The sequence below is a fragment of the Vicia villosa genome, linkage group LG5 (assembly GCF_029867415.1).
Source record: "Vicia villosa cultivar HV-30 ecotype Madison, WI linkage group LG5, Vvil1.0, whole genome shotgun sequence".
NCBI classification, from domain to species: Eukaryota; Viridiplantae; Streptophyta; class Magnoliopsida; order Fabales; family Fabaceae; genus Vicia; species Vicia villosa.
The window spans coordinates 49,018,281-49,027,470 of record NC_081184.1 but is presented as its reverse complement, the minus strand read 5'-3'; the positions used below and the strand labels follow the sequence as shown (position 1 = coordinate 49,027,470).

Here is a 9,190-nt window from a genome sequence, read left to right as displayed (position 1 = left end):
CCGAAAAAAAAACAGGCGGAGCGTGTTTTCTTGAATGTGCACGCCTAAAATATTGTCTTGCCGTGCAAAAAAAAAAAGAGTGTGGAATGTGGCGGATCTGTGACATTGCACATTTTAAGCTTTAAAATTTATAAATTTTTATGTTAATATTTGCGCCCATAAAAACTCGTAAAAAACGGGACAAATATATTAAAGAGTATAAGCCTAAAACTTTAGATCGTCTTAAAAAAATACAGACAAAACAGACATATCTGACAGGTCAAGTCTGTTTTACCACCGCGGAAACTCAACTCCTTTTCAAGGACCAGCATGATGTTCTTTATCCGTGTCATCAAATGGAGCAATATCATATGATCCTTAACTTATTCTTGTAAAACTAAGTCATAAGAAGAAAAATTGTCTATTTTTACAGACTCTTCAAATCTTATCCATTTTAAAATTTAAAAAAAAAATGAAACTTGTGTTTTTATAAATACACCATAATGCATGGACAAACTCTTTAACTCACACGCCCAACACAATTAGGCGTGTGACCCAAATGGATATGCTTTAATATAATATGAAGTTTTTATGTAGTGTCTTGACTAAGCTTCTAAATAAAGCTGTGGTCGCATAATTTTTTTTAGTGATTTTGGTCCCTATAGTGTGTGGACGTCACGGTGAATTAAGCAATTTGTTTTTTATCACAAAAAGCATGAATAATATTATCGATTTCGATGTTGTTCTGATACCATTTTGTCATGGCTGTTATGCACTACCGTCTACCGGCCATATTTTAAAACCTTTCGTATTTTTTTTTTTTAATATATGTGGTATCCAACCAGTCAGATTGAGGGATTTGTTTTTGGTCCCAGGCACCATTGAAATCGAGACTCTAAAAAAAAAAACAAACCCTTTGTTGCACTCAGTTAGTCACACACAAAAAGTAGGAGTAATTCCTTGAGTTTATTATGAAAGCTTTGGCTATTAAATAGCCTTACAAAATTAAACTGCACTTGATTAATAGTGGAGTTTGTTACACACATAATTAAAATAACTTTGAACTAGTCTATCAAAACTACCTCCTAAAATGTAGGAGTTTATTTCTGCACTAAACAACTAAAAGATACCACGTCTAACCTAACAATGCCTCTCCTAAACTGATTATTATCACAATCAGTTTATACCCTCACATACTCCTAGCTTTTCTCTTAACTTCATGAATGCATCTAGCTTAAGTGGCTTCGTCATAATGTCTGCGAGTTGTTCTTCTGTTCCACAATGAACCAGCTCAATGACTTCTTCCCTAACAAGAGCTCTTAAAAAATGGAACCTGATATCTATATGTTTGCTTCTTCCATGGAGTATCGGATTCTTTGACAATCTTATAGTTGAACTATTGTCACACATAATCACAGTACTTCGAGCTTCAATCATGCCAAGCTGCTCCAAAATCCTCTGCATCCATACACACTGACATGCACACGCAGCTGCTGCAATGAACTCGGCTTCCGTAGTTGACAAAGTCACTACTGGTTGTTTCTTGGATGCCCAAGATACAGCCCCTCCACTTAACAGAAAAACATATCCACTTGTACTTCTCCTATCATCTACATCACCTGCATAATCACTATCTGTGTATGCAGCTAATTCATTAGGAACCCCTTTCCTATACATCACTCCAAAACCCACAGTTCCTTTTAAGTAACGCAATACTCTCTTTGCAGCTTGCATGTGTTGTTCCGAGGGATCTGCCATATACCTGCTTAAGAGACAAACTACATACATTAAATCAGGTCGTGTGGTTGTGATATACATCAAACTCCCAATTAGTTGTTTATAAGATGTGGCATCAACTTTAGCTCCACCTCCTTCCTTCGATAATTTTGAACCTGGTACAATTGGATTTTTAACTGCATTTCCTTCGTGAAGATTGAATTTTTCCAGCAACTCTCCAGCATACTTCTTCTGACTGATAAATATTCCTTCTTGCTTTTGGATCACTTCCACACCTAGGAAATACTTCATCTTTCCTAGATCAGTCATATCAAACTCTTTCTTCATGGAGGATTTGAACTTTGCGAACATCAAGTTATCATTGCCCGTAAATATCAGATCATCAACATACAGGCTAACGATAAGAATTTTATTACCTCCTTCCTTCTTGATGAAGAGTGTATGCTCGTAATCACATATTTGAAACCCCTCTTTAATGAAGTACGCCTCAATTTTACTGTACCAGGCACGTGGTGCCTGCTTTAATCCATAAAGTGCCTTTTTGAGTTTGTAGACTTTCCCCTCTTCTCCCCTTCGAACGTATCCCAAAGGTTGTTCTACATATACATCTTCTTCCAGCTCTCCGTGCAAAAAGGCGCTTTTCACATCAAGTTGATAAACTCTCCATTCTTTTTTAGCTGCTATAGATAGAATCATACGAATTGTATCCCATCTTGCCACCGGTGCGAATACCTCATTATAGTCGATCCCATGTTGTTGTGCATAGCCCTTGGCTACAAGTCGGGCTTTGTGCTTGTCTACTTCTCCATGCTCATTGAGTTTAGTTTTAAACACCCATTTAACTCCTATCTTCTTCGCACCTGTAGGTAGTTCAGTTAGTTCCCAAGTATTGTTTTTTTTAATGGCTTGCAGCTCAATTTCCATCGCTGCCCTCTACTTCTCATCCACTACAGCTTGCTCAAATGAAGTAGGATCTTCTAAGGTTGTAAACATCACAAAGTTACCAGCCTCTTCCTCATCTGAAAACTCTTCTCCCGTGGTATATTCTTGCAGGTAAGCAGGTGGTTTTCTGACTCTCGCACCTCTTCTCTCTGCTTCTTCTGTGCGTGCTATTGAATTTTCTCCTTCATCCACTTCAGTTTCTTCATGTTGTTCCTTGTCATCACAATCTTCCCAAATCAGTTTTTCTTCTTCGGCTTGACTGATATCCTTCTCCCAATTCCAGCCTTCATCTTCCTCAAAAATCACATCCCGACTAATCATTATCTTTTGTGTTATTGGGTTATATAATCGGTATGCTTTCGACTCATTGCTTACTCTAAGTAGCACACAACGTAGGCTCTTATCATCTAGCTTTTTTCTCCTTTGATTTGGGACATGCATGTGGGCTATGCAACCGAAGACTCTGAAGTAGTCTACATTTGGCTTCACTTCACTCCATACTTCTTCTGGTGTTCTCTCCTTTGTTACTGATGTTGGACTCCTATTTAGCACATGTGCTGCCCATTTAGCAGCCTCGGGCCAAAACCTCTTTGGCACTCCTTTATCATTCAAAATACATCGAACCATATTCATGATTGTCCGATTTTTGCGCTCTGCTACCCCGTTCTGTTGTGGCGTATAGGCTGCTGTAAGTTGCCTTGTAATGCCGGTCTCCTTACAAAACAAATTAAACTCATCAGAAGTAAATTCACCTCCTTTGTCGGTCCGCAGACAGCATATCATTGATCCACTTTGCTTCTCAACTTGACTCTTAAATTATTTAAAGAATGTAAAAGCTTCAGATTTATCTTTCAAGAAATAAATCCATACCTTTCTACTGTAGTCATCAATGAGGGTCATGATATATCTTCTATCACTGTTTGATGATGGAGTAATTGGACCGCAGAGATCTGAATGTACCAGCTGCAATTTTCTTGAAGCACGCCATGAACTTTTCTTTGGAACGGTTTTATGGTGTTGCTTGCCTACTAAACAATTGGTGCATGCTTTGGTCGTTCCTTTTAACTCTGGCAATCCTTTCACCATATTTCTGAACTTTAAGGTTCTCAAACCTTTGTAATTCAAATGTCTGTACCTACGGTGCCACAATTGGGACTCATCATTTATTGAGGTTTGCATGCATCTAGGGTTGTCGGCAATTTTGGCTACTGTTGTTGCTAATAATGCAAACATTTGGTTCGTCGTCATCCTTATTTGCATTATCAACCCTCTCTTCGAATGAAACATCTTGCAGACACCGTGTTTGATCAGAATAGTGAGGCCTCTTTCTTGGAGTTGGCCTATGCTAAGGAGATTACTCTTCAAGTCCGGTACGTAGTAAACGTTTGACACCACTTGGACTGTTCCGTCAATATTAAGTCGCACACTGCCTCTTCCCATGATTACTAAAGAATGCCGATAGTCTTCATCCAAATCTGTAAACCAGAATTTGTTTCCACACATATGATTACTACAACCTGAATCCAAGAACCATACCTCTTCTTTCTTGGCATTGTTTGACTCCACCATCAACAGCATCTCATCCTCTTCGTCAAATTCATCAAATTTTGCATAATTTGCTTTTCTTTCCCATTGTGGACATTCATATTGGAAGTGCCCTAGTTGATGACACTTGAAGCACTCTACAAGTGCTTTGTTTAACGACCTTCCTCTGCCTCTCCCTCTTCCTCGAACCATGTTTCCTCTGCTTCTTCCTCCTCCTCCACGTTCATCATGTGAGATCTTTAGAACTTGTTCTTCTCCTCCATTTGTAGTCTTCTTAAATTTCTTCTCATGAACGAGTAGCGAGCTTTGTAATGCATCTACAGTCAGACTGTCAATATCTTTGGACTCTTCAATCGAGCATACAATGTAATTGAAATTCTCCGTGAGCGTCCTCAAGATCTTCTCCACAATTTTTACGTCCGGCATGTCTTCTCCACAATTCCTCATGTCATTGGCAACCACCATAACCCTACCAAAATATTCTGTGACTGACTCACCTTGTTTCATGTCCAACAGTTCAAAGTTTCTACGCAATGTTTGCAGCTGCGCTCGTTTCACCCTCGCGTTACCCTGATATTTGATTTTCATCGAATCCCAGAGCTGTTTCGATGTCTCCTTTTGAGTGATGGTCTTCAAGATGGTCTTGTCGATTGAACTGAACAGATAGTTCTTGGCCTTTAAATCTTTTAACCTAGCTTCATCAGTATTCTTCTTTTGGACTGCAGATAGGGTTTCTTCATTTGCTGGTTCCACGAAGCCAGCTTGCACCATGCTCCAATACTCTTTTGACCTAAGAAGGTTCTCCATGAGAAGACTCCAGTGATCATAATCCCCGTCAAACTTGGGAATGCTTGGTTGCGCAAAGTTACTGCTCTCACTCATCATGTACTGATTTTCACTCTTTTTTTTTTCACACACTTTGTTTCACTCACAGGCCAGGCTTCTTTTTAAGCTCTGATACCAGTTTTGTTGCACTCAGTTAGTCACGCACAGAAAGTAGGAGTAATTCCTTGAGTTTATTATGAAAGCTTTGGCTATTAAATAGCCTTACAAAATTAAACTGCACTTGAATAGTGGAGTTTGTTACACACATAATTAAAATAACTTTGAACTAGTCTATCAAAACTACCTCCTAAAATGTAGGAGTTTATTTCTGCACTAAACAACTAAATGATACCACGTCTAACCTAACACCCTTAGAACCCCTCCTTCCGCTGAGTCAACCCTCTCATGTTTCTTCCGCATTTTGTAACCAGAACATTTCATTGCTAGTCAGGATTCTTCATGTATTATAGCAACTGGTCAGATTTAATTTCACATGGATGAATATGACAGGTCATTACGACTATACTAATGAGGGAAAAAGACTAGCTATCTGATACTGTTTATCATTTCTTATCACTTTACCAGAAGATGAGAACAACTACACGCTGATAACTGTATAGATTTTTTATAGCATCGTTTACAAACAAATATAACTTTCCATCTTATTTTTAATGACCAAATTGGCAAAACGGACAATAATAAACCCCAGATATAGGAATTAAAGTTTGTTTATAGAAGGGATTTTACAGTAGATTATCGTTGCTCCCAATTGTTGAATGCAGTATAGCCTTCAATTCATCTATATCTTTAAGCAATCTCTCATTTTCCCACTTCTTGCTCTGTATATCACCTTCCAATGCTGCAGTAGGTAAATGTTAAATTCCCAATATATGTTATCCTTCGTTTGGTATAATGGAATAATATAAACCAACACCGACTCCTAGAAGTAATAACTAGCATGAAAAACTATTTGGATAAATGTTAAAATGCTAATCAATGATTTTTTATTGGATACATATATCACACTTAGAAAGTATAGATAAAATTAGTTAGGATAGTACTTAGTTAATCAATTTGGTTAGTTAGTTAGTTAGTCACTTGTTTTTAAAGTGTTCATTGTTGAGAGGATAACTGATCTCTGATGAAGTGGATCCTATTTTTTAAAGCCAAAATACCTGAGTTTGAACTGTGAAGATCTTCAAGGATTTCCTCTACAAATGCCAATACCGAATTTTTCAAAACACAATTCTTGTCATCCAAAACTTGAATTTCATTTTCAAGTGAATATTTCTCAGACAACAAAGTCCTCACTTTAAAATTTTCCCTCTTATCAATTTCTCTTTGAAATTTTTGGCATAGTGCTGTAAATTCTTCCCTGAATGTCAACAAATCAATAAGTTAAGGTCACATTATGAGTTAGAATACAGACACAAATATTTGTTATTTGAGTTGGAGTAGCTTATTCACTTTTCCTTAACATCTACAGTTTCTTTTCTGTTTGAATAAAAATATAGATACATGTGTATATACTAGAAATGTGAGATAAGAATTAACTTCATAGTTATATATCTAGTCAGCTATAGGGTTTTAGAAGTTATCCTCAAACTATTACTGAATCTTATATTAATAGTAGATATCTCAAAATATCGCATGCCACCATACCACATGTGAATGGCTAGGTCCTGTTTTTTTCATCCCAATTATTTGAAGTACTACAACATACATGCATAGACTACATAAGGCAAACTTTAAGCGAAACAAAAAGATAAAAATCGATATTTCTTACAGTATAGTATTGATTTCTTTGCGAGTTTAACTTGTAGTGAAGTTCTAAACAAAATAAGACTTCAATAACAACAATTGTATCTACAGATGATAAAATATGTTTCAGTACCGTTTTACATCCGTTCTTTTAACCATGTCATCCCGCTTGATTTTAAGACAATAGAGCTCATTCTCCAAACTATTCACTGATGCCTTGAAATCAGCTACAATAAAAAAGAGAAAATGTAATACAGCAAAAGCAAAACTGTATAGTTAAAAAAGCCAGAGAATTATTTATTCAATAAGCTTGTTTTAGAATATATCATTTTGATAACCATGTCAGGTTAAGAAGATTAATGATCGCTTCGAAGCTACTAATCTCCATGTATAATGTATTGGACACACTCAAGGTAAATTATCTTCTCTCAACTGGGTTTTCTAGGTAAGCTAGTTTCAGAATTTAAATACATTTTCAGATTTTCCTAAGCAAATTGGTTTAAAATTTGTCAAATTAAGTAGTTAGTTAGTTCGTTAGTTAAGTTAGTTACTTGTTTGTGAAGTAACTGCTTCTTGCATTGCTTAATCATAGCTAATGAGAATCACAATTACCCTACAAACATAATAAAAAGAAAAAAAGTACAAGTAATCAGAGAGAAAAAAAGTAAGTAAAAGCCTATGCTATTTATTGGTAACAAAATTAAGACTCAAACACATCAATAAATATAGTGTAGAAAAGAAAGAAACATAGCATGTCAAACAGTGCCTTACTATTATATTCTAATGTCCATTTTTTGGAATGAATTTATTGAATATAAGCTGTATCAATAATGGGATTCGGCCTATTTAGTACTTCTTCTATCCAGACTCTAATTCTCCACATGGGCCTATTTAGCTAGAATGAGTGCAACCTGATTTTTACACCTATTTGCAAACACAAAACTCACTTTGAAAAAAACCTAATTTTTAGAATGTTTCTAGCTATCAAACCCCAAATACTTCTAGGAAATCATTAAATTGATTGTTTGAATCAACATCTTGCAATCTGATTCTTAAATAGCATTTTTGAAACAACAATCAATCACAAAATCAGTAACATTTTGCTTCTGCAAAAATAGCTGTAACAAGTCAAGGACTGAACTTGATAACTAGGTAGGTATGTGCTAGAATTAATTAAGTTTTTTTATCAATAAAGAATAATTTGTGGAATATGACATAGGGTTTTAAATAACGGTTGTGTTGCGATCGGGTTAAGGCTTTCGCGATTTTGGTCAGTACAGGTGTTGCGACACTCATTGCAGTCACCGCGGTATGAATTAACCACAATTTGTTCTTTATCATTATAAAAGTAAATAACGGTATCGATATTGACACACGGACCGTTTTTTAAAATCCATCATCCAAAATTCAAGTTTTAAACAGTTTCAAAATCAAAAGCGCTACCAAATGTACTTCCAAAATCCAAATGCCTTACTAGTAATAAGTAAGCAAAGAGTAAACCCTAAGAATTGACACTAACAGAAAATAATTGATCAAATTAACCATCGAATTATTGTCGCTTTTCTGTTGTTTGATCTATTATTTAACAGTTACTGTTAAATTAGGAGTTTGAATTCAATAATAATAGAAAATTGATCAATAATTTGAAATGTCCTCTTCTAACTAATCAAATATTGCTAAACGAGCTTTTTCAATTTGTTTCTAGTTTCTACAAACTAACCAATTAATTTTCAAATCAGAACAATCAATGATATAAGTTAAAATATGAAGATGAAATGCAAAGGGAATAATTCTAACCAGCAACGGTTACATATCCAACAGTGTCGAACTGCAAACCGGCACTGGTTGCGATCAATTCAGCTTCCTTAGTTGCAAAATGGCTCTCCATCTCCTCGCATTTGACAATGCTGGATTCGATCTCTCGTGTGATCTGAATATGAGCTTCGATTTCTTCGTTGACCTAATGCGATCAATAATAACAATGAAATTAGTATTGTTTAACGATGAATGGAGATCGGGAGATAGATCGAAGAGAATAATACCTGGTCAAGCATTTCCTTGAGAGATGAAATGTGAGAGAGAATCGCTCCTGAATCTTCCATGGCGGTGATGTTCTGTTACCAATGCAACGAACGCTATGAGCGAGAGTTACCGCTATATTTCAATGGTTCAGTTTCATGTTTCCCGCGCCTCAATATTTCATACCAAATTCTTTTTCTTTACACACGTGTTGACATATCAGTTTCAGCCCAGTCTCTCGATTGGTTTTGGGCTTTTTAGGGGTTTTTTTTATATTTAGTTTAGACTATTTCTCATTGCACTCATATACCTTCTCACAGAATCGGGGAGAAAACTCTAAAATATCTCTTTAATTCGGATATGCACATGTGAATTCACTTTT

General features: G+C 36.0%; 1 protein-coding gene across 1 annotated transcript; it reads right to left on the bottom strand.

The window, feature by feature from the left end:
* Positions 1 to 5,634: 5,634 nt before the first annotated feature.
* On the bottom strand, positions 5,635 to 8,719 carry LOC131606605 (uncharacterized). The gene is made up of 4 exons (XM_058878802.1): positions 8,587 to 8,719; positions 6,923 to 7,016; positions 6,204 to 6,403; positions 5,635 to 5,887 (listed from the first exon to the last, which is right to left on the bottom strand). The coding sequence occupies exons 1-4, from the start codon at positions 8,675 to 8,677 to the stop codon at positions 5,772 to 5,774; spliced, it is 501 nt and encodes a 166-aa protein (XP_058734785.1). The 5' UTR covers positions 8,678 to 8,719; the 3' UTR covers positions 5,635 to 5,771.
* Between the last annotated feature and the right edge of the window lie 471 nt (positions 8,720 to 9,190).

What these genes read in the sequence shown, in the direction of transcription:
- LOC131606605 (XM_058878802.1), bottom strand. Translation starts at nt 8,677, where the DNA reads ATGGAGAGCCATTTTGCAACTAAGGAAGCTGAATTGATCGCAACCAGT. An exon ending in TGGATATGTAACCGTTGCTG is followed by an intron (nt 7,017 to 8,586) that starts GTTAGAATTATT and finishes TTTTTATTGTAG; the next exon opens with CTGATTTCAAGGCATCAGTG. An exon ending in AAAAGAACGGATGTAAAACG is followed by an intron (nt 6,404 to 6,922) that starts GTACTGAAACAT and finishes GTTGACATTCAG; the next exon opens with GGAAGAATTTACAGCACTAT.